The sequence below is a fragment of the Jatropha curcas genome, chromosome 11, assembly GCF_041381405.1.
Source record: "Jatropha curcas cultivar XTBG-Jc1 chromosome 11, XTBG_Jcur_1.0, whole genome shotgun sequence".
Classification (NCBI taxonomy): Eukaryota; Viridiplantae; Streptophyta; class Magnoliopsida; order Malpighiales; family Euphorbiaceae; genus Jatropha; species Jatropha curcas.
The window spans coordinates 6,779,776-6,804,909 of NC_143161.1; the positions used below are offsets into that span (position 1 = coordinate 6,779,776).

The 25,134-nt window shown below is 30.4% G+C and overlaps 3 protein-coding genes and 1 non-coding gene across 5 annotated transcripts; 1 reads left to right on the plus strand and 3 right to left on the minus strand.

Annotated features, from left to right (window-relative positions):
• Positions 1-2,408: 2,408 nt before the first annotated feature.
• On the minus strand, positions 2,409-6,183 carry LOC105633833 (RNA-binding CRS1 / YhbY (CRM) domain protein). The gene is made up of 4 exons (XM_012216522.4): positions 5,990-6,183; positions 5,530-5,818; positions 4,197-4,598; positions 2,409-3,774 (listed from the first exon to the last, which is right to left on the minus strand). The coding sequence occupies exons 1-4, from the start codon at positions 6,061-6,063 to the stop codon at positions 2,677-2,679; spliced, it is 1,863 nt and encodes a 620-aa protein (XP_012071912.1). The 5' UTR covers positions 6,064-6,183; the 3' UTR covers positions 2,409-2,676.
• Positions 6,184-7,108: 925 nt separating this feature from the next.
• Positions 7,109-10,870, minus strand: NAC085 (NAC domain containing protein 85). 2 transcript variants are annotated; one of them, XM_020678471.3, is made up of 6 exons: positions 10,724-10,870; positions 9,990-10,122; positions 9,670-9,856; positions 8,455-8,933; positions 7,746-8,072; positions 7,109-7,667 (listed from the first exon to the last, which is right to left on the minus strand). In XM_020678471.3, exons 1-6 carry the CDS (start codon positions 10,729-10,731, stop codon positions 7,614-7,616), a joined length of 1,188 nt encoding a protein of 395 aa, XP_020534130.1. In that variant the 5' UTR covers positions 10,732-10,870; the 3' UTR covers positions 7,109-7,613. The 2 variants fall into 2 exon arrangements, with proteins under 2 accessions (XP_020534130.1, XP_012072809.1); XM_012217419.4 differs by having other exon boundaries at positions 8,434-8,933.
• A 1,850-nt stretch (positions 10,871-12,720) lies between these two features.
• On the plus strand, positions 12,721-12,792 carry TRNAD-GUC (transfer RNA aspartic acid (anticodon GUC)). The gene has a single exon. It is a non-coding gene; the product is annotated as a tRNA-Asp (tRNA).
• A 1,000-nt stretch (positions 12,793-13,792) lies between these two features.
• On the minus strand, positions 13,793-18,504 carry LOC105633846 (serine/threonine-protein kinase STY13). Its single transcript, XM_012216542.4, has 6 exons — positions 17,778-18,504; positions 17,275-17,407; positions 16,914-17,109; positions 15,253-15,377; positions 14,979-15,137; positions 13,793-14,255 (listed from the first exon to the last, which is right to left on the minus strand). The coding sequence occupies exons 1-6, from the start codon at positions 17,903-17,905 to the stop codon at positions 13,941-13,943; spliced, it is 1,056 nt and encodes a 351-aa protein (XP_012071932.1). The 5' UTR covers positions 17,906-18,504; the 3' UTR covers positions 13,793-13,940.
• Between the last annotated feature and the right edge of the window lie 6,630 nt (positions 18,505-25,134).

A 25,134-nucleotide genomic window follows, 5' to 3' on the forward strand; every position in this document is an offset into this window, starting at 1 on the left:
TCCTCGTATTTTGTAAAAATATATGATTTTGTCCTTGCATTTTTAAAATCTTTTGCCTTAGTTAAATCCTTCTGTCAATTTTATTTTTTCCAATTAAGTACTGGACAGATTAATTAATTTTGGCAAAATAGAGGAATAAAATAGTAATTTATTGATGGAAAATTATGAAAATTTGATATAATAATGTTAATGGAGGCAAAAGATAGAGACAAAACTCTCTCTCTCTCTCTCTATATATATATAGTTCTTTTAGCAAATTTCTAAATATGCAGAAATGATGCTATAGTAAAATATATGAATAAAATTTTGATATATATATATATATATATATATATATAATCTTGATTAGAGAAAATATAAATTGTTTGGCCTAGCATCGACCCATTTGATCTCTCAACGAATGAATAAAAAAAGAAAAAAAAAAAAAGATGATCACGTTATAAGTATTTAATGACCGAATTCATTGATCTCTTTAGAAAATTTTAAAAAATTAAAAAATTACACTAAAAAAAAAGAGAATTTTTCTTAATTGTGAAGATATTGCTGCATTAGCAATCTCAAATACGAAACGACATTAATAACTTGATTAGTGGAAATATGGTTCACCAGTGAAAATGAAACCAAAAAATCTATCTACTGAGTGTTGACTTCTCTCACATCAAACCTAAAAGAAAAAAACTTTTTAAATTCTCCATATAAAAATAAAACATCTTCTGCAAGTAATCAACCTTTTTTTTTTTTTTTTTTTTCTATCAGAAAATTGTGAAAAGGAAGTAGTTAGATGAACTAGATTTATTTCAGCACTAATGGCCAAGAACTCAAAAACAAAATCCTTGATGTTGTTGAACTTAAAGTTAGATTTTTAATCTGTTTCTTCTTAACTGCCTCAGAATAGTCTTGCTCTGCCTTAACCCAATGATCCACAGATTTCTTGAAAATGAAACTCGAAAAAGAGTGAAGATGATGTTTAATAAATCCTTCCATTGACTTGGACTTTTCCTTGCACAATTTCGTCTTTGGCATTTAATAATTGGATTTTTATTCATCTTAGTCTTTGTCAACAGATTTTTATTAATAAAAATCACTCCATCTGATTCGTTAAATTTGATAGTAATTTTCAAAAATTAAAAAAATATAGTCTCAATTTTAAAAAAAATAATTTACTAGATTACCTTTTAATTAATTTTCATTTAACTGAAATTAAATTTACTAAAAATATATAGATGAGAAGAAAGTTGAAATAAAATAATTGTTACTGTTTATTAAACATTTTAATTTATAAAATTAGGTTTATTAAAATTAAAAATAAAAAAATTTCAATTATCAAATAATTATTAAATAAATGAATACTTTTATATTTGCGTGTAAATTATTAGATAAATTTTTTATATTTTTGAATTATTTTTACAAATTAAAGTGTTGCATAAATTAAAATACTATTATTTAATAATATTTAATGAATGAAGGTAAGAAGTTGAAGACATAGTTGCAGTAGTGATGATAATTCTGAAGTCAGCAATGTGGACTGACTTTGACATTGACCTTGACATGCAAGTTGCAATTCAATTTACAAAGGGCAAAGCCCTAAGCTAATGAGTGTCACAGACGGTCCAGAACCCAGGAAATGGTGACACGCGTCGTGGGTTTGTGACTTTGTGTTAGGACTCGGGGCAAAGCGAGCCATGAACTTGGCAAGTTTTGATTATTAATTTTATTTGTTGATATTTATTTTGAGTAATAATTTAACAGTTTAATATCAAAAATAGTCCGTAATACTATCTCTGTTTTATAATACTTGTCACATTTAAAAAAATAATTTATTCCAAAATACTTGTTACATTTGTAGTTTCAATGAGTAATAAATCTATTTTTCCATGTACCATTTATATATAACCAATAATTATTACTTCAATTTATTAATTGTTTTAAAAAATTAATATTAAATTAAGGATAATATAATTAATTTACTCAGTAATTTATTATAATTTAAACAAATTTAATGATTTTCTTAAAGGACATAAAATTTCAAATGTAACAAGTATTATGTAACGGAGGTAGTATCAAGGAATGATTTTTAATATCCTTCAAAATTATTTAGACTGCGTATTAAACAGCTCAAACCATTAAATGACATTCAATTATCAATTTTATAGTATTATTTAATTTTTAAATAGTTTAATTTGGTTTCAAATTTAAAAAATAGGTTTTAAAACAATTTGGTTTGATTTATAAACTGTTTAAACTTTAAAATCGAACTGAATTGTTTATTAAATATTTTGTTAGAAACATTGCAGTAGAATGTATTTGGTATTTCAACTGTTGGATCCATAACATAACAAAATTATAATGTAAGAATTAAATAGTATAATCTTAAAAAACGAGATCCTTACTGCAGTAAGTGACACTAGTTGTAAGTGATAAACCCCATCTTCATTTCTTTCAGTGAATGTTCAAAACAGAAGCAAAATTGCATCAGACTGCTTCATCTTATATGTTGCCTTCTCTGTCAAAGGGTACAAATACAATCTTTTCTCCACCATTGTCACATTCAACTAACACGGACTCTGCTTTCAATGATATAAGAAAAGAAAGAAAAGTTTGAAAAATATAGTTTCTTTTTGTCCGTCCGAGTGATTCATCATGGAAAGAATGTGGAATGTCTCCACAAGTAATGAACTAATCACTGTCCCAATTCTCATCCAACTCTTTCCGAGTCGTCTTCTTGTTATTCGCTCTGTGCCTGTCATCTTGATTCAGGTAGTAATCGTCATTGCCACCACTTGGCCTATGATTGTATTTGCCTTCACTGCCAGCTCCAAATTCTTCACCAGTATCTGATTCCAACACTGCAATTTCTGAATCATTAAATGCATCTTCGAACCCCGAATCTTGACGAGCTGTCAAGTCGTCTTCTTGCTCAGAATTTGATTCCCACATTGCATCGTCTAGGTCGCTCAACATTTCTTCTGATTTACGCCCCTTATTCTGAAACCGATGACTTGCCTCCACTCTTGATGCTCTCAATTTATGTTCTTCCTCAGACATTTCACTGTCAGCTTCAGAATCTTCCTCGACCATCTCTCCTTTGAATTTGCCTCCTGGATTTCTTCTGAAACCCTTGCTATTATTGTTTCTCTGAACTCTGTCTTGATTCCTCTGTAAATGTCTAGATCTACTGTGAACTTCATCAGAATCATCAGCATCACTCTCAAGATTACTCTCATCCCTAACATCATCAGAATCCCACTGATCACCGTCCTCGGACATGTCACTATCCTCATCTCTAACAGCACTCCTCCGCTTCTCTTGTGCATCCTTCCAACGCCTTGCTCCTTGATCTTCTCCATATGAAACGTCATTTCGATGCAATTCTGGTCTTCTAATCCTTCCACCAAAATCTTCTTTGTTCCAATACCTAATCCTGCCAATTTCTTCTCTCTCTGCAGCTTCTTCTGCAGCCCACTCCTTATCTGCTGCATCCTCTATTTCAGCTATAAAATTGTCCAGATCCTCCTGCTCACTATCATCAGCAGGTTGTTGATGTCCCAAATTATCGAAGGGCTGAGCTGTTGACTCTCTGTCCCCTTGAAAGACATAAGGACTTCCTTCCTTCTTGTCAATAGCATTGAAGAATGTGGAAGCCACTCTCTGGATACTAGCCATGGCAACTGGATCCTCTGGATTCACACCCATTCGTCGGAGTTTCTGCTCTATTTTCTTGATGTTTAACTTCTGAGATTCAAGAGCTTGCTCAAATCTGGCTTTAAATAATGCCTGCAAGAATTGATGAATTACCATAATTCAAAAGTTGTAATACTTTTGCATTAGATGGAAAAAGCTGTGCTTCTATTGAAGACAAACCTACATCTAAACTGAGTGCATATTGATGAACAAAATCCTGTTAATAATAGAACATTTATCACAACCACATGAAATTTGACACGGACTTTAATCCTCAGGCCAAGGATACATGTTCGTGGTAACACCAAGATCTTTTTCACTTCGCTTTCTTTTCAACAAGGGCAGTTGCCAGCCATTCCAATTTGGATGTGGACAGCAAGAACTGTCAATGCGTAACGCCATCTGATCCACATCAATGAGGTAGGATGCAATAGAGTGCAAACTGAATCTTAAATATTGCTAAATCCATTAGATACATCGAGGGAGATATAAAAAATAAAAATATGACAACTCACCTTCCTTTTCGTGAGGGTATTCATGGGTATCAAATTTTTTGGTTGGCGATAATTTCTGCCTCGGAACATGATAATGGTCTTCACATTATGGATGTTTATTACTATGCCCCCACTCAGTCTTGCTAGCATGGTGGCCATTTCCTTTATTTTTTCTTTGGGGAAGTTATCACAGCATACTTGTACAGTCTCATGAAACTTCCAATGGAGATGCATATTCTGAACAACTCCTCCAAAAACTCCACGGACACCAACTGGAACATAATTTCTATTTCTGAATCCAATTTTCTTATATGCCTGAAGCTGCTCCAGTGTCAACAGCTCAGGGTCATGCACAGGGGGTGGCAGCTCTGGTAGTTCATACTTCTTGAGCTTTTGTAGGAGCAAAGCAACTTTCTTCTTGGCCTGCAATGATTTGATTGAAAACAATAATCCGTCTACCTTATATAAATAACACTGTAGCAAGCTGATAAAACCAAAAATTAATACTTATAGCAATACAACCAACCAGAACTTGGCTGCTACCATCAGACGATGACAACAAATAATCATAGACATATTTGACAATTTTTTTCCTGAGTTTCACCATTGGTGAGCATAAATGTCACTGTGTCAGAAAGAGCAATCACAACAAACAAAAAACTTGGACAAAAGACAGGGTCAACACAAAAAAGGAAACCACTAAGAGCAGAAATTGATCTCACAAGAAATGCAATCCTACATAAGAGTTCTACAACGATCTTAAAAATATTCTAAAACACTTGCATATCTGTAATCATCCAGCAAGAGATAGAGGAACGATATGCAGAAAGAGGGTTCCCAGCAACATGTTTATACAAAAGGAGAATTAATGTAATCTCATTTCAAATCATAGCATCTCATTGGAAAGATACTAGAAAAATCTGAATTATATTTATGCAAGCATCCAAGTCTGCAATTTATAGGTCATTCCAAGATTTTGGAGTTCTCATCGAACACTCTATTCCAGGTTGGTGGACGAGTGATTTCAAAAAATTGGAAATGCACTAAAACGTTATTCAAGCATATGATAACTAAAGGCGGCCTTTATATGCCTTACAATGACAATCCAATAAAATCACATTTCTCATTAGCTCAACATAAAGTTCCCAAGCATCGATCTTTTAAATCTTATATGCCAATGTATCTTCCTTTAAATGTTCCGCATTAGCTAAAAGAACCATCCCCAGTCAAACTCAATCGTATTACACCAAGTAAAAAAGATCAGGAAGTCAAAAAAAAAAAAGAAAAAAAATCAAGAAACAATTCAACCAATATTTATAAACTCGATAACTATAAGAAAACAAATAAAACATACTCTCTTGAGGTTGTAAAGTTCCCTCTCCTCATCAGTCATCAATTTCTTCTTCAACTTTTTTGCTCTCCGAATCTCTCTAACAGTTTTACCGGATTCTTTTTGCATCCGCTTCTCCACCCTACTTCTCATGCTCCTTCCTTTAGAAGTAGACATCCCTCGGCACCACCCACCTTTGAAGGGATGATACAATGGTGAAAAAGAGGAAAACCCATCTTCACGACTATCATTTGATTGCATTACATTTATACAATTGAGCTTTGGACTAACATCCTTTACTAACGTAACATGTCTGTAAACCAAGAAATAGAATACCAAATTCAATATAATAATTCTATTATTTGTAATAACCCATTAAGAATTTAATCAAATAAAGAGAAACCCGCAAAGTACCGGTTTGTTTCTTCTAAGAAAATGAAGGGAAAACAATTAAAGAAGTAAACTTTGAATTTTTTTTCAATACCTGTTAGGATTGGATAGGAGAAGAGAAGAGAGTGTTTTCAAGCAATGTCTATGAACTTTCCTCGCGGCAAACATTTACACCGGTAAAGGATCTATCTGGCTCCCTCTCTCTCAATTGTTGTTTCCTTCTCCTTATTTCATTGTTCTTTAATTACCTTTGAACTGGGAATTTCAGGGTTTTAGGTTTTGGGCCGGGTTCTGTGCTTCTTTTGACGACTGTTTATCGGTTTACAGTGCACTGATCATAAAAACGGCGGCGTATGAATGATGAAATTGTATTGACCACGTGTTGTGTTGGACCATTAGACTAGGGAATAAATGTTTATTGTTGGCACATGAAATTTTAAATTTTCTAACTATGAATTAAGAAGTGCATTTTAGTACTCCAGAAAAAATTTTCAACCAACATTGAAAAAAAAAGTTATCTAAAATTTTATATGTATAGACATAGAAAGGATTTTATCACTGAAAATTTTATCACTTAAAGACTTGAAGGTTAACACTAAAGTTGAAAAGTTTGGACATGGATCTTAACAGTTTAGCTTAGCAAAATGGCTGGTACACTTTCTTAGTCTCATAATTTGTGTTATGGTTTAACGTGTACATAGATTAAAAAAATTTAATTAATATAGTTCACGATAATTTTATTTTATTTTTTTCTAACATACCCTTATATTAATATCTATCAAACTATTATTAAACATTTGATTAAATAACGTTTTATTGAAAGATTAAAGATTGATGTATTAATTTTATTTATATTAAGATTTAATTAACGATAATGTAATAGTTTGACCATTATATTTATTGACAAAGAAACATACTAAATAAAGACAAAATAGTAAATTTCAATATTATTCACTCCTAGACAAGGAAACATGACAATTATTTGGGACAGATGAAAGTAGGACAAAAAAGATGAGAAGGGGAGAGTACTGATACATTAATTAATTAATTACAAAATTATTCAAGTTATAGTTTTTAATTAGAAAATTCAAATTGGTATCTCAAAAAAATTGTGAACATAAATGTGAAACTCATCAATGTCAGCCCCTAATATCATGGAGAAACCAATTTTATGATGATTTCTCATAGCATTTGATTATCAAATAAAGGCAAGTTTCATTCAGTAAATAACTAGATATAGATTCTTAAAGGCGTTGACAAAGATTTAATTGTTGCTGCCATGGTTTTCAGTTTTCATATGAGATTTGCTTCAAACAGAAACAGCCATGGAAGCAACAGATACATCTCTAACACAAATTCAATAGTATTTATACAACAATCACCAAATTCAGAAAATTTTTACAAGGATTAGGATGTAGAACACAAAGGCCAGAACATAAAAAACCATTAATTTCTACCAACTACAGCAGTAGCAACTTCTGGTACTGATATCTTGAATCCATAGCTATATCAGTCTTAAGACCCTTGACAAAACTCAGAAGCTCTCATATGAAAGCTTTGTAGACTTCAATTCCAAAAAATCCAACGGGAAACAAACAAGCACCTATACCTTCAAGGCCAATTGTTTAATCAAGCTGACTCTATGCATCTAAAGAAAATGCTGGGAAAAACCACAGCTTCAGCTGCATACTAGAGCTGCAAGGCTTTGCCATGTATCTTCATATTCGATCCAACCAATCAAGAATGCTATCTTGAGAACTAAACTGTAAATCCTGCAGAGAACATGAAAAGGTTAAGATCATATAATCAGATGAGTTAGTTGGATTATAAAGTGACGAAATGAGGCTTACACCAAATTGGAAATCTGGTGGAGTGTCAAGCTCCAGGTTCTCAAGGTCAGCAATTCCATAAGATGTATCATTATTTCTTGTAGTTAATTGATTAGTATTGCTAGCAATGCTAGTGCAGGAGACATTATTTAGTCCTGAACTATTGAAAAGGAGAGAAGAACCATCTAAAATTTCTTTGCACAACAAAGAATCATCAATGCCACTGAAATCAGAGTTTTCTACAGCCTGAGATTCACCGGCCAACCATGTTGCATATCCCACATCATCATCTTCAGGCTGCACATCAGGTACAGGGACCTCAAATTCTTTTTTAATAATGCCTGGTTCCTAATATACAAAAATAAACTTAGGTAAGTATTGAATTTGGTATTAAATGCATTCCACAAAACTTCGTAATATTTACTAAAATCCACAATTAACATCAATATGCATAAAAATCCAATTAGAATTCTACATCATTAATTTCATGGAATTGATTAGACTAGTGAACGCGACTGGTTTGAAATGGATATGACCTGTGTAACTTGCTAATTTTATTCAAATTTTATTAAATTTAGCAATCAATGAAAAATTGCGTCAGGTCTTGCATGAATTGTTCATCTGTCATCAGCTAACCAACTCAACAACTTAATAATGGATATATATGTCTCTTCACACAACAATATATTTCACCAAAATGGCTGCTTACCACTTGAGAAGACGGCACTACCTTCTTCTCATCAGCAACATCTTCACACGTATCAGATTTCTTTGGTCGTGGTGGATTGGGAGGATTTGTATTGGGGGTCCTTGGACTAGCTTGAAGTGCTAAAACATCAGCATCTTCAATAACAGGACCATCACCACTGTTGTCATTTTGCTTCTGCTGCTGATAGAAAATTTTGGAGACTACATATTCACCTTCTTTTTCATCATCTTCGGTCCCCAACTGGTATTGATGCATCACCCAATTGGACTTATCTGGCTTGGACCCCTTCTTTGAACTTCTATAAAGAACCATGATTTTTTTGCAACCCTTTTGTACTCCATTTTCCATTACAGATTTGGTCTTGCCTGTCTTGTGCCAGCGAACCTGCTCCTCATTCGAACCTTGTTCATTATGGATCTTTCGACGCTTTCTTTGTCCAGTAGAGTAAGCATTAATTGTCCTATGAAAAAAATGAATGCTACTTCCATCCTTCTTGGCACCTAAAAGAAGAAAATTTGGATAAATTGATTAGAAATCCATACTAGTAGTTTGATTCATCCAACCTTTCACATTGTTGCTCCTAATTATCCCATTTAAAAAAGAAAATTGGTATGAATTTAGAAATGAGGAAAGTAACCAAGCAAGGAATACAAAGCTAAAGAATAAAAAGTCCACATAATTCAAGAAGCTCAACTTACGGGAGAAATGTAAATTATGAATGGACAACTAGCCAACGTGAACTACGAAGAGTAGGTTATCTGCAACAGCTTCAAAAGTACTGAATATACACTAATGAGCCTGGAGTTGCATTTTGAACTATAAGGTTGCAATTTTCTATCCCGGTCAATTGACCAATAAAAAAACGAAAAAAATAGTACTCAGTGTACATCTTAACTCATTCAGATAGTCAAATTGGTCCGTTGTTTTCAGTTTGCATACAGTACACAACAATCAATAATCTGTAACCAACTCTTTGTTTGTTACAAATGAATCTGAAGTATAAAATTCATTTAAATGATAGAATTTGATTTAGTTGCATCAAATTGAATTCATGGGAGTGGCATGAACATTTTCTCTTATACCAAATAAGAAAACACGAAATTCTAAATGAATACTGCAAAATTTTCGGCATTCGTTTATAAAAATTAATGTGATCAAACGGGAAGTATAAATCTATGGTTCAGTTTTGGAATTAGCAAAAAATTAAGTGAAATATAAGAATTGGCAACTCCTTACCAGGAAGTTTTTCTGGATGAGTATAGCAAATTCCCTTGTCCTCATCTAGAGTAGGAATAAATTCATCAATAAATGAGTGTGGTTTTGAGTTTCCAACACCACATTTTGCTGTTAAATGTTCTAACAGCTCTGCATCAGATGGATCAAACTTTACACCAGCAGGAAGACCAGGCCAATCATGAGAAACCTGAAACAAGAGAAAAAAAATATATATAAAAAAATAATACATTACGGATAGATTGCAAAAGATACTTTGCACTGTTAAACATACAAACAAAAAAAACAATCAAATAAAGAGAAAGCCAAATTTTAAAACTTACATCACTGTTATCTATACAATGATGGCAATTTGGGCATTCACGATGTGCTCCATAGCCTTTGATCTGATAAGCAGAAGTTCTAGCGGGATTTCTTACTTTACTTGCAATTGTTCTACTATCAATAAGCCAAGCCCTGCAATTGTCACATATTTTAGCAACCATAAAAATAAATTTGGAAAAAAACTAGAGCACCTATCTACCATTTCGATTCACAGAAATCAATTTGAGGAACAAAACAATAGCGCCCCAAAATACAATCAAAACCATCAAATAATTAGAAAACACCGCCCAATGTCACTTGCAAAAATTTTATCAATAAAATCCAAAACCCCACCCTCCATTCAGCCATTATGTTAAAGTTTCAGTGGCAGAAATATAGCCCTTTATAGAAGTTCTATACTTCTATCACTAAAAATCAAAATCAAAATCCCCATTCTGCAATTTCCCTTATTTGGTAACTCGAAATAGTCAAAGAATACAGCAAACCATCTTCATCAACCATCATTATTATAATGAAAACCAAAATCAAATTTCAAGAACTAAACCAAAAATGAATACCCATAAACCCAAAATAGAGAAAAAGGTCAGGAGTTTTAAGTTCAATTTGGAGTTTCTCATCAACTAAAATTTGAACGATCAAAAAGAAAAAATTAATAAGAAGTTTATTCAATTAAATCCCTGTTCTTCCTCATTCAAAAACAAAATTCTACTCCTCCAATTAAGCTCAAGCATACCTTGCCATGTCTAAACAGAGACAGAAAGAGGGAGTGTGTATCTTAAGCTTTATAAAACTCTCCTCTTTCTCCACTCGACCAAGGTAAGTGAGCTGAAGAGAGAGATGTTGTTTGTCCTGTCTTCCTGAGCGGGAAAATTTAGCTATTGTACCGAACCTGAGGTTTGGATGTCAAGCATCTTTGTAAAAAACGAGGTGTTTGACAAAGGAGTGTTGTGGGTCCGCGTTGACTGAGCCTAGGTCCGAAGCTATAGGTGTGGAAACGAGCCTGATTTCTGTCGTTCATTGGGAAGCGGGTTGAGGTGTCAATGTTGTAAATAGAAGGAAATTTGACTTGCTTCCCAAGCACATTTGGAAAGTTTTTCAGTCTCTGATTTGTCACCGTACTCTACATTAACGTTTTTGGGAAGTAGGTAGTTTCCATGTATTCTTAGGATAATTAATATTTATCCTCTTTGAAAATAAATGAATTTAATTTCGTAGAATTCATTTATAAATTTAAATTTTTGTATTAAATAACGAAAAAATATAAAATTAAATTAAACAAATTTTTTTTAAAGAATTATAATTTGAATTCAATTTTATAAATTTGAATATAATTAAATTAAATTTTATCAAAAAATGTGAAATTTTCAAATAAATTTCATAAACTTAAACAATTCAAATTTTATGATAAAACTCTACATTCTCGTAGCCTTTTAATTATTATGCTAATGATATTTAAGAATAAAAGTAAATAAATTCTCAATTTTTGAATTTATTCCAAACATAAAGAAATCATTTACAAATAAATTATATCTAAAATTCATTTATACATAAATTCCATATTTGAATTCATTTATATCAAATGGATTTAGTTATTAATTCATATTTTTTATTTTTTCAAATACATTCATTCATCTCTACAAATGGACAATTCAGCGGAGAGAAACAAAGCGTATTTTCAAATAAATTTTATTTATAAGGCAAAAGGTTTAAAACTCTGAGTTGTTACGATTAGCGCAGTATATTCTATCATTATATATTCTTTAATAATTAATTATTTGATTCTATTTTTAACAACATTTAAGGATTAATTTTTTTTTTCTTTCCTTTTTTTTCTTTGAAAAGGAGGATTAAGGTTTTTTTTTTTTTTTCAACAAAAGGAGAGATGATATAGTAATTAAGTTGAAATATTAGAGATTAAATAGTATTTAATCCTTTCCTTTATGAATTTGATTGGAAGTACTGTTTATTACGCGGTGAGATGAGATGTTCAACCTTGACTTATGGATTCTTTGATGATGTCAGGTTGGTGATGATAAATTAGAAGTATAAGGACATTTAACGGAAAGACTTTGGATCCACGTCTAAGGTAAATACCATACAGTTAATATTATTTTTTTATTAAAATAAAAGTATTTATATTCATTTATTGGAAAAAAATATATATATAATCTGTTTTTGAAAAATATACTAGTTTTATTAGAGTAAAATCAGAAAAAAAAAATTCAGGATTAAGTCTCATCTACGAAGACAAGCGTAACGAATGAATGCTTTTAAAGTGTACAACAAAAGCATAAAGTCTCTTGATTTTTTTTTTTTTTTTGCAAGTATAAATTTGTCTCTCTCTTTTAAAAAAAAATAAAAAAATAAAACATGTGAACATGAGGACAATCACATCATATTGATTGTTGAAGGATTGTGCATTAATTGGTTGTCTTTTATTTATTTATTTTTTTTAAAAGAATTGGTTTTGTCTTTTATATTTATACTTTGAACTGTAGGCAAAAATTTCATTAGTCATTACTCATAAGTATTGTTATTAAAATTTGAGTATAATATTTTAATTTTTTATGTAAAAATTATTATTAAAGAAAATAAAAATATTGCGTCCTTAATTATGAGATTGACATGTGGAACTCATTATATGATTGTTAGTTTTAATTGCTTAATAAGGGTAACGGTCTAATCGTGATAAATTCTTAGAATAATTTCTGAGGACTCAATCATCATCAAGTCGTTGTAGTATAGTGGTGAGTATTCCCGCCTGTCACGCGGGTGACCCGGGTTCGATCCCCGACAACGGCGAGGCTCATTTTAAAACTTCTGGCGAAAGAGCCACGGTGTCGTATTGGTAAATAATGGGATTTTTGAAGGGGTAATTGTCAATTTGTCATTGCACCAATTTCACTTGAGAAAGGTCAGTTTGTCATTTAAAAATAATTAAGCATTTTCAAATAGCTATATATCCAAATGGATTAACCTTTCATTGATTTTTCAAGTGAAGCAATTAAAAAATATATATATATATATATATTTGAAAACCCAAAATGATTCCCATCCCTGCAAATAGCTATATATCCAATTCGATATGAATGGATAAAATAGAGTGGATAGAATATGGATATAGCATAAATCAACCAAAATCGAATGACAGGTAATTTTATCTTTTTATATATATATATATATTTATAAATTTTTTACTGCAATTCTGAATCTGCGCTTCCCTCCATTTCTCTTTTACTTTTTCTTTCCCGTTAATATTTTAAATCATTATTTGCACTTCTTTCACCTATTTTATATATATTTTTAAATCTCTATATCAAGCAAAATATTAGTAATTGGACATTACAACCAGCAACTTCAATTTTTTTGCGTTAACATCATTGGAGCCACTTCCACCTGACATGACATACAATCTTTCTAATTATTGTTATGAATTTTTGTGTTTTCAAGCATAATAAGTTATACGAATTTCTATTGAATTATTGTTATTATTGTTATCCTCTTGACAGATCGGATATGGATTTTGCATAATCCAATCCATATCCGATCCTTGATCATCCCTAACTAGTAGTATGAGCAGCCAGTTCGGTTTTGCAATGTAATTGTATGAGACTATATTGATCAAAGTCAAATAGATATGCAACTCATATGGACCCACAATCAGAAATGATGGTAATTCTAACATATTTATTTTGATTCATGATTAACAGGACTACAAGAGTAGAGGCCTTTGGATGGACCTTCCTCCGGGTGCAACCCAGTCAGAACAAAATGTTACAAGTATGGAAAAGTTAATGGAGATCATCAGAGACCAGACACCTTCCTATTTAAACTGAACTAAACTAGATTTGACATTTTCTTATCAAGATGTATTTCCTAATATTTCAGACTAGTATTGTTTATTATGCTAGCCTAAGTACCTGCGGGGGCGACTTTGTGCCTTCGCGGGATCAGTAACACTGGTTAAAGCAGAAAAAGAAACCTCTTGGTTTGTCTTCAACTGGGGTGTTTGGAGTTTCCCCAGTGTCATCTCTTACGGCCATTAAAGAACTTGTACCGGGAGATTCTGGTGGCAATACAGAATTCTCAGAAGAGAATATCCGAGAAGGAATGACAGGCTCGGGTGGTGATACAGTGGAAAGATACCGTAGGAGCATCTGTATGATCTGGCTGAAATTTGGCCGAGCATTTGGATCCTCTTGCCAACATGAAGTTACAATCATTGCCAAATCCTCCGGAAGGTCCTCTGCACTAGGTCTCACATTCTGAAACAAGTAAAACCTTTAATTATGATGTTGAAAATGCTACTAAGCTATATAATCAATGTTTGATATTTGAAAAGACAAAATCCAGGTACAGTTGAAACCCATTATGAATGAACTAATGCCAAATCCACATAATACAGTAGCAACTTTATTATAAAATGGAGGATTGCCCAAGTCTTATATTTTGAATAATGACCTTATATAAAATGGACTGGGGCTAACTCATTCCCCAAAAACTAGCTTAGAAAGATTACCCAAGTCTTATATTTTGAATAACGACTTTATCCCAAACCAATGTGGGATAACAATCTTGCAAAGTACACACTTGTAGCAAGTTCATGGTTAATGGTTGTGCATGTCTCAGATGGAATTCACGTTATCAAGTAGTAGCCAAGGTAAGGCACATGCTTGGAATCTTGTCAACAACCCTGTGTTCTACTGCATTCATTGACCAAATCAAAATTCCACAAAAAGAGATTTCTGAGGAGACAAGTGTTCAATCTAAAAGTCAGTAGCCTTGTGATTTAATATCAAGAATATCCTCAAGCCATAAGGCATAATTGTAAATTAGCAATATTCATTCTAACAGGCGATCTCTCATCCAACCTTAAAAGGGCACTACTGCTGACTAGACATATTTGTTGTTGTCATCTATTTCTCTTGGTTTTTAAACCCTCAGAAATAATTTCAACTCAAGTTTAAGGTAGAAACAATGTCGCTCACCTTAAACGCAGCTGCATATGCCGCCTGTAAATTTGACATGCCTTCAAAGGGCAATTTATTATGAATGAGCTCCCACAAGACAATTGCAAAGCTGTAAGCGTCCACTTTGTGATTATAATGCTTTTTCTCGCCATGTCTTAATGTGACAGTGCTGTAAAGCTGCCACCGAATATGAAGGTCAATGACTAGTGTTTAAAAATCGAACAGCCACAGGCAAAACAGAAAACGGAATTAATTTTAGACTTTCTCAAATCTCAATGATCAATCATAATACCTCTGGAGCCATCCAGCGATATGTCCCAGTTTCAGCAGTCATCATCTCTGTCAATGACTCTTCTCTGGCTAAACCAAAATCCGCAAGTTTAACTGTTTTATGGTCGACAGTCAAGATCAAGTTCTCTGTAAAAGGGACAGGAAATCAATTCATCATGATCATGCATACAGCCTAATTCTCACAAGCAGCTACAAATGTTTTCCTATCCACATCACCTATAAAAGAAAACATCTTACAATTTATAATTGTCAATAATATGATCATCAATCACAATCATACATAACAATCTAATATGACTCATGTTGTAAATGATGAGTTTCAAAAAAAAAAAAAGAGTAAAAATTTCTCAATAGCAATCCTCAGTCTCAACTAGGCCTTAACCATTCCTCTCCACTTGTTTTAGGACCATATCTTTGTAAAGAGAGAATTTCTGATGGAAAACATCTCCCTAAAAGCAGTGGTTCCAATATCCATCAGATGGAGCTAATTTTTTAAATTACCATTCCTTTTTCGAGTGAGGTTTTAAAAGTTCCCAAGGCAATCCATTTATTTGAGCACAGCAAACAGGAACCTTTATGAAGTGACTGCCCAAGATCTGAAGAAAAGATCTAGAAGGCACCAAGCCGATCGCTCAGATGGTTCTAAGTCTAATTCTACACATTGGAAGCCTCCATCGTGTCTAATACTTGACTGCCTCGCAAAGCAAATCAAACATTTAGAGTTGCATTGACATCAGCCAAACCTCATGTACAACACTCAAACCTTATTTCCCCCTATTATTACCCTCTCTTTCCAGCAGCATAATGCGCACAACCCAATTTATCCTATAGAGTTCACATGCAGTAGCTCAAATTAAGAGAGTACTGACTGTATACCTAATATAGACATGCATATTTTTCCTTGTCATTGGTGAACAGGGGAAAGTTTTAAGTAAATGAGAAATATATCAACTTTTATTTCCCTTGTATACAGAACAAGGAAATTATCATAGGAGAAACAACTTAGAAGCAGACAAGCAGAAGGAACTTACGATAATTTGAGCTTTCAAACCAGAAGAATATTATGATAATGTGAGCTTTCAAATGCATAGGCATGGCTAAAGCCTGAATCTTAAATTCATGTTTAACGCAACTCCACAATAGCATTTTTATGAAGGGACCATATAAATGATATTAACAACATTAAAGAATTAGACTTTGAGCGGGTTCTTTCTTGTCTTCTGCATGCAAAACCTAATTTTTGAATTAAAACTTGGATCAACATGTGATACACAGAATGGGATTGTCATTGGAGTTAACTCTGTGAATGTCAGTTACTTAGGAAGGGTGAGTTTCACCACAAATTTAGAGTAACAGAAGCACTATATCAGACTACGACATCTAAAAATCTGTATTTATGTGCAATTTATGAAAAGACATATGAGAGAATACAGATTGTGATGAGCCTCTATTTAGGTGACACATAAATTCTTCTGTTCTGTTCTACAAGTCAGTCCAACATTAGCATAAAGGTACAAAACCTATAGACTCTAAGTCAAAATATTGACAAAGTCCAACAAACTTGAAACCATAAGCTAGTTCACAGACCTCTTAACAAATGCTAGTTATTCCACTTAATTTACTTAAAGTCCGATGAGCATAAAATATAAGTTTACCACCTACCAGGCTTCAGGTCACGATGAATAATTCCATGGGAGTGTAAGCATTCCATTGCACGAGCAATATCAAGTGCAAACCCAATTGCCACATGCATCTCCAAGCATCTTGGTCGCATATTCAGCAGGTATTTACGCAATGTACCACCTAATAGAAGCTCCGTTACTATCACCATTACAGGTTCCTTGCAAGCACCAATAAACTGGCAACAAATAGAAACCCCATTATTGGTTATATGATAATTTTAAAAATTGTTAGCTAAGACAAGGGATTCAATCATTAAACTAGGGAAAAATGCTCAATATCAATTATAATTAGAAGGCATTATAAAGTTTTGAATTGAAAGTTATTGGTCATATGTTAGTACCTTCACTAGATTTTTATGTTGAACTCTAGATAACATTGCAACCTCTCTTGCAAACCGTGCTTCTCTCTTGGCAATCTCTTCTGGGGTTTCTCCTTTATGAACAAGTTTAATAGCAACATTTTGATTCTTATACCTAATTTTGAAGGAAAAAAAAAAAAAGGAAAACCATAAATTATTGAAAGAGGTAACAGGACATATAAGCCACCATAACTAGGTGATCTAAACTACAAACAACATCAAAATTATATGCTTTAGAACAAAACCACAACATTATGTCAAATAATCTGATTATCAGACAATTGTACTATAAAGGAAAAGCAACGCTTGAAACTTAATTCTTAGTTTTTCTAAATTGAAAGGAAGAAATAGAAAATGCCCACAAAAGAAAACTGGGTTCAGTCTATAAATCTAAGAAAGTACTGTTACAATTATAAGATAAATCAAAGCTCAAGAGTTGCAATATAGAAATTAAAAAACAAAGAAAACCAAAAAGTTTGCCTTACTTTCCCTCATATACTTTGGCATGAGCACCTTCTCCAATCTTTGGCCCAACAAAGAGAAGCTTAGGATCAATTAGCCACTTAGCATCCAAATTAAACTCTCCAGAATAGAACGCATTACTAGATCCCATTTCTTACACTTATATACTCTATGTATCAACCGATGAAGTAAACCATCTGTTGACTGAAAACCCAAAAAGCCCTCTTACACAAACTCCCTTAAAATTGAAGTAAACTTCAGAAATAGAAAAGAAGCTAAAAGAAGTTAAAGAAATGGGAAGCAATATATATATTAATGGACATGCCCCATATTGTACCCCAAAATCACGCCCGCAGATCCAGAAAAGATTAACATTTGCCTTTGTTTAGGAGGCAAAGAATAAAACCCCACATGTTTTAGAGACACAAACCAACAGATGGATAATTTTTTTAAAAAAAAGGAATTATTATTTAAAAGAAGAAGAAAGGAAACAGCCAACTCCACACCCACCCCAACAAGCTCTGCCAAGAAAAGAACAGATTAATGGATAAAAACTTATGGGGAAGGGAAGAAAGTAGCAGAAGATATGAAGAAGAAAATATCAATGGAAAAAGATTAGAGGGTAAAAGAGAAGGACCCTGATTGGGATTTTGTGTAAGAGAGATTAGTTTAAGCTCTGCTCTCTCTCTCTCTCTCTCAACGCGTATGGAGAAATGCTCTGTTCTTTGATCTATTGATAAAGCCGCGGCAGGATATAAGTCTCTGTCAGACAACAGTAGTGGGCTTTTATTATATTTTGTTTTCTGCAAAGGGCAATAAAAAAAGACAAGGAGAAAGAGAAAATATAGGTGGCAAAGAGAGAGAAGAGATATTGATAGATGCATGATTGTGTCTTTGGTTTGTGTTGCTGGGATTGCAATGACTTCTAGAATTATTAATGATTATTTAAAAACTAATACTAATTTTATTTGAGTATTTCTTTTCTAATACAAAAAATAAAATTTTAAATTTTGTGAAAAAATGTAAAATTTATATATTTTAAATAGAATTATTATGTTTTTTGAAGAGTATAAATTTAATTTTTTTTTCATTTTTTAAACTATAATGTATTAATTAAGGAAACAAATGACTATATTTGGTCATTCAGAACTAAAACGTAATTATTAAAATTCAATATTTGTATCAAAAATTACTTTCCTAATAAGGTAGATTTAGAAAAACAGTGAAATATGTTAATGTCATGAAAATTTTTTTTATATTCTCTTAAAAAAGTTGAATTTTTTTGAATATTAATGTTAGAAATATCGGAATTTTATTTTTTCAAATCACTTTCTTTTGAAATTTTAACAACTAAACATCTTTAAAAACATAATATAATAAAAAATCTTATATAAAATCATATTAAAAATACTTTATTATATTACATTACGAATTATTAAACATAATAACAAGAATTTTAGCTTGTTATTACTCAAAATTATGATCTTTAAGAAGGGAACAAAGAGAGGGAGTGATCAATTTAATGACATAAATGCTTCAAATTTGGACAATACCTTTGAAATTGCAATTACGTGGGGCTTTGTACCTTTGTAATGTACCTTTGGCCTTAATTGTTTTTTTGTCATTTGCACTAAATATTGTCTTTTTAGATACATTAGCTAACATTTTTATGCTTAGCTTGGTGATTATTTGTGTGTCATATACACTTAATTTGATCACTATCAAATTAAGTATTATTGTGACAGTTTTGTCCCTTGTATGAGTTCTTGAGTTAATGGATTCAATGGATGATGAGTAGTTAGATACAACATGTTTCATTTTTTTTTAATATTTGCGTTTTTAGTTTGGACAAATAATTGGAAATAATTATTTTAGTATATTGGAAAATTTTGTAAATTATACTAAATTGTTTTGTATTAAAACTAAAGTTAATAAATAATTGCATTTATAAATTTATTTGCACCTTTTATATTGTATATGTATATTAAGTTTTTAACTAACACGACTTTGATGTAAGGGTAAAGTTACTCCAGTAATATGAAAATAATGGATTCGGAATATGAATTATATAAAAAATAACTAAGGATTTATTAGCTCTTTATGGTAAGTAAAAAGTAAAGGTATAAAATATTTTAGATAGAGATGAAAAAAATTGAAAAACCTTATTCATAATTACAAAATTTATCTATCAAATAGCTGATTAATTGAATGGAGCCAATATTTATATAAAAGCACTATTTTTTATTTATTGGATATATATTTTCTAATGTTTTTCACATTTTATCGTACATTTATATATTTTTATATGGCAGAATACATAAATCAATTCGTGAATTTGTTACTTTAACATTGTGACACCCTCAACTTTTACTTTGACATATATACTTCAACTTATAAAATTATATTTATTAAACAATTTAATTTTCAAATTTATTTTATTGAACACTTCAACTTGCAAACTTAGATCAATTAAACGCTCATTAAAAAATTAAAATTTATTGTTCTAAAAGTTATGTAATTTACATGTCAAGCTGATATTTTGTAAATAAAAGTCAAAAATCTTAAAAATTATTGATATTATTGTTGAAAAGTATGTAATATTATTAAAATTTATAAGTTAAAGTGCATAATACTTTATACAATATAATATTTTTTTTAAATAACATTAAATACGCGCGCGCACACACATATATATATATATATATATGAGGTTTTTTTTTTTTTTTTTTTTTTTTTTTTTGCCATGAACTTATGAAGAAGAACATTTTTATCTTTTATGCTAAAAGATATAGTGTTGAAGGAAAAGCAGAATCATCCATATCAATACAAAAATCTTATTATATTATTATATATGCTATTCAACATCACAAATTCAAACTAAATAATGAAAGAATACAAGTTAAAAAAAGTTAACTTATTACTTTTTAATCAAAAGTAAAAATGTAACTTTGTTGAAATCATCAAATAAAAATAATTCTTTTTCTGTCATTTTCATAAAATAAAATCTTTTACTTTTTCTTATCTACTATCCCTCATATCTAATTTATTTAATATTTCTTAATTGCATATCCATTTATTTTAAATGGGATATTATAATGATGCGATGTTAATGTTTTTAACCTCATTTAAGTTTTTTTAATTTAAATGAAGGCTCCCATTGTTTTTGGAAAAAAAAAGTGATAAATGAAAGTCGCGTGCCAATGGTGGTGGTCAAAGGTGCCCGGTGGTGGTAAACGGTGAGTGTGATAGTGGCTACTGATAAGTAATAAATTAACAAAATATAGATTTATAATGTTATAGTAAGTTTATCAAAGTCCGAAAAATATTTTACGCTCTTGAAAATTGGAAGTCATTTTTCTTAAAAATGACTTAATTTTCCTTTAATCAAAAAAATATTTTCCGTGGACTTATTTTCCTAAATGCCTCAAATAATGAAAAATTATAAAAAAATATTTTTCTACAAATTATTTTATGAAAACAAACGGAGTAGCAAATTGATGGAAAAAAAAAAAAAAAAAACAAGCATTGTAAACTTCCTGATGATTTTCCAAACCTCAAGTCAAAAAAAAAAAAATGATAAAGAAGTGAAAGGTTTAAATTTTAAAATCTTTAACATCTTTCAAATTTTAAAAGTGAAAAAAATATTATTTTTTAAAAATATTTACTTCATCAACTGTTAAATTATTCCTTAATTAACTACCGGTTGTAGCCCAGTCGGCAGTGCAGACTGGATACATAAAAAGAGTCTTCAGATTCAATTCTCACTAAACACACTTGCAGAGAGGAGCGAACAATTTTAACTGTGATTAGACTCCGAGCTAAGTTAGACTGTGATTGGTATAGAGTATAATTCAGACACCGGTGATTTATAAAAAAAGATAAAAATATATTCCCTAATTATGGCAACACACATGCAAGTGGGTGATTACTTTTTAAATTAACTTTTATGCATTAAAATTAAATTTATTTTTTGGGCAAGGGCAACTTTGACGGTGCATTTTCTCTCATTGATTGATGCATTCAAAAATATTATTAATATTCTTAGAGTACTCTCCAACAAAATCGAATATTAGTTAACAATCAATATAAATTCTCGTCATTAATTGGATTAGTCATGTCCAATATTCTTCTTTGACATTGATTGAAATATAAATAATTTTAATTAATTTTTTATGTACCGAGGATCCTATTGTTTCTTTAAAAAAAAAAAAATTACTTTCTTCGTCTCCGTCTAATAAAAGCAGATAAAATTTACCTTTAAATTATGATTCAGTTGGTACTGCAGACCGAGTATATGAAAAGAGTTTTGAAGTTTAATTCTCATTAAACATATCTGTAAAGAGGAGCGAGGCGCCTTAACTGTGACTAAGTTCTGATAATTTAGACAAAAAAGAAAAGCCTAATTTAATTTTTACACGTGTTAAAAAAATAATTAATATAATTAAATTATAATTTTTCTGTAGTTTTTTCTTAATACACACAGTATTTTCTAAATCTAAAAACAAAGAAGATATATGATTTAATTAGTTGTGCATTATAATTTTTAATTAATAGTAGTAATAAAAATATATTTATGATAAAAAAATGAGCTATTAAAAACAAAAATTGTAAAAATTATTTTTTTTAAAAAAATAAGGTAATATTCGGTAAAATCAGTTGTCCTAATAATTATTTGCTGCCTTAATAGTTTTTAGTTACTTTAATAATTGTCCGTTATTTTTTAACATTTTATTAAATATCAAAGAGAATAACGTTTCATATTGTATTCTCTCAAACTTTAAATACTAGTATGAGTAATATAGCAATAAATAATAGGCCTAATATATCATAATACCTTAAACTTTGTGAGCTTTTGTAATTTTATCATATTTTAATCTTTTTATCAATTTTACTATAATTTGACATGTTATAGTGATAACACTCTCGATTGCAATTAAGCATGAAATTACTAATAAAAACATATTTCTATTATTTTTTTTAATAATTTACTAATAAAAATAAAAATTTAAATGTCCTTTGCAAGTCAAATTATATGCACATTGAGTGGGTGACATATTTCTAAATTAAAAAAAAATATAATATCTGAGACATGTGAAATTAAAAGAATTAAGAACTTATTTTTTTAATGAATAATAGTTTGAATCTTACAATAAATTAATATTTTTCTTCTTAAAATACAAATAATATGAAAACAAATACGTAATGTAAAGTATTACTATACTTTATTAATTTAATTTTTATGTCATGCTTCCAGAATTTTTCAGTAAATAAAAGAATTTTATGTTATTATATTATTAATTAGAACATTTATTTTAAAAATTAAATTTAATATATGGAAAATTAATTGGATAGACCAATAGAGATTAAGAAGCATAGGGATAAAATAATAAATTATAAAAAAAATTCACTTTTAAAAAATTAGAATAATAATTTAGAATAAAAGTAAAATAAGAATTATTGGACGGATGCAATATATAATTATATATAAAAGAAAAATAAAAAGTAAAAAGGCACGGTAAAGGGTAAAGCATTGAGTTGAGTACAAATTTTTAAAGTTTGACATTACGAACACCGACAAGTTTTAGCTTATCTTAGCTTTGATTCAGTCAATGAAGACAAAACGTGGCGGTGCGACGTCACCTCCTTCCGGTCCAATTTGTAATTCCAAAGCAGTTGTGACTGATTTAGCCTTAGCCGCCTGACGTGTCACCATCAGATCGCTCCCCAATATGGGACCCACATACGGTAGGTGTGTGTGGAGTGGACTGATAAATACCCTATTATTGTCAATAATTTTTAATTAGGCCACCGTCTTATTTAACCTTTTTTTTTTCATTTTTTCCTTTTTTTTTTTTTTGGTTCTCCTCCTGATGAAAATTGGTTGAACCAAATATTGAAAAACCCTAATGATATGATGTTGATAGATTTTTAGCACATGAGAAATATTTCCTAATCTTTTTGAATGATAGAAATTTGATAATTATTATTTGGTATTATGAAGTGGACACTAAAATATTTATCTGCCAACTTATAGGTTGTGATTTAATTGATAGCGTAAATTGAGAATGTGGAAAGAGCTGTCGGGTTCGATTCCATTAAACGCACCTGCAGAAAAGGGTGAAAAACCTTAATTGTGATTAAGTTTCGAGCTGAATTAGACGGTCACTAATAATAAGATCAAGATTTCGATAGTTTACACCCAAATATTGATTTGCCAACCAAATGGTTAATAATAATAATATTTGAAAATATCGCATAAAAAAAGTTATTTCGTTATACTAAACATTTTACATTCGTGGATTCTGAAAAAGATTAATATAAATAATAGATTATTTTCTTAATTTGAGTTCACGAAACTTTTTGCTAGTAATAATAGTAAATTCAAATATCTGTTTTTCTGGAATCAAGGTGTTTTTTAAAATTAACAAATAAAATATAAATAATAAATCAAACTTAATGCGATTCATTTATATGTATATAATTTTGAAAAAAAAAAAGAAATACATTGACTTTTTATTCATAAAACTATATCCGTTATTGTTTTGGATTATAAGTAAAATAATTTTATCATTACGTCTAAAATCACCCTCTCAGGTTATAAATTCAACAGAATAAATAGTAATATTATAAATTCCAACTATTATTTAAATTGACAAGTTTGCTGCAAACATAGCTGTAGGCTCAGTTCAAATAGAGTTTTAAGTCTGCAAGTTCCTTTTTTTTTTTTTTTTTTTTTTGAGACAGAAACAGAATATGTAATAGAAAGTAAAAGTTTGAAGGTCATCCTATGAGAGATTAAAGAGTAGGTTAGAGAAACATTAATACTTAAGAGCAATGGGTTGTAACAGTGAATTGAAAAAGAAATTACAACTTGAAATTAGAATATTTTGACCAAAATTAGGTTCAACCATGTATGGTTGGCAGATAAGAATTTACTCAAACCCAGAGACTCTAAAAAAAGTCTTTGATTGTAAACTCCTGTGGGCAACCTTATAAGTAAATAGATGGATTAATAAAAAAAATGTAATAACAGTACAATTATGTTTTACATTCCGACAAAATAGTATTAGGATAAAGTCTTCTTAAAAGTAGCAACTCTAAATTTTAATCCAGATAAAATTCGTTTGAAAATATAATTTACTTCCATTAATCCAATTGTAAAATAAATAATTCATCAAACAACAACAGAAGTCAGAATGTTTATTATTAATATAGTTTTTATATGAAATAAAAATATTAATTAAAGCTCTTAGAGCCTTGATGATATATGCCTTGATAAATAAAAGCCTTTGATTGTGATGGCAGTAAGAAGAAAATGAGACCATACATTAATAAATAAGTTGCCATCAGAAATTGGAAATTGGAAATTAGAAATATTTG

Coding starts and splice junctions, on each gene's coding strand:
- LOC105633833 (XM_012216522.4), bottom strand. CDS start 6,063: ATGTTTGCCGCGAGGAAAGTTCATAGACATTGCTTGAAAACACTCTCT. Junction 5,819..5,989: donor CTCCTATCCAATCCTAACAG/GTATTGAAAAAA, acceptor CTTGGTTTACAG/ACATGTTACGTTAGTAAAGG. Junction 3,775..4,196: donor ATACCCTCACGAAAAGGAAG/GTGAGTTGTCAT, acceptor CAATTCTTGCAG/GCATTATTTAAAGCCAGATT.
- NAC085 (XM_012217419.4), bottom strand. Junction 8,073..8,433: donor TAGTGCCGTCTTCTCAAGTG/GTAAGCAGCCAT, acceptor TTTGTATATTAG/GAACCAGGCATTATTAAAAA. Junction 7,668..7,745: donor CACCAGATTTCCAATTTGGT/GTAAGCCTCATT, acceptor TGTTCTCTGCAG/GATTTACAGTTTAGTTCTCA.
- LOC105633846 (XM_012216542.4), bottom strand. CDS start 17,905: ATGGGATCTAGTAATGCGTTCTATTCTGGAGAGTTTAATTTGGATGCT. Junction 17,110..17,274: donor AACATAAAAATCTAGTGAAG/GTACTAACATAT, acceptor ATTTGTTGCCAG/TTTATTGGTGCTTGCAAGGA. Junction 14,256..14,978: donor CATATGCAGCTGCGTTTAAG/GTGAGCGACATT, acceptor TACTTGTTTCAG/AATGTGAGACCTAGTGCAGA.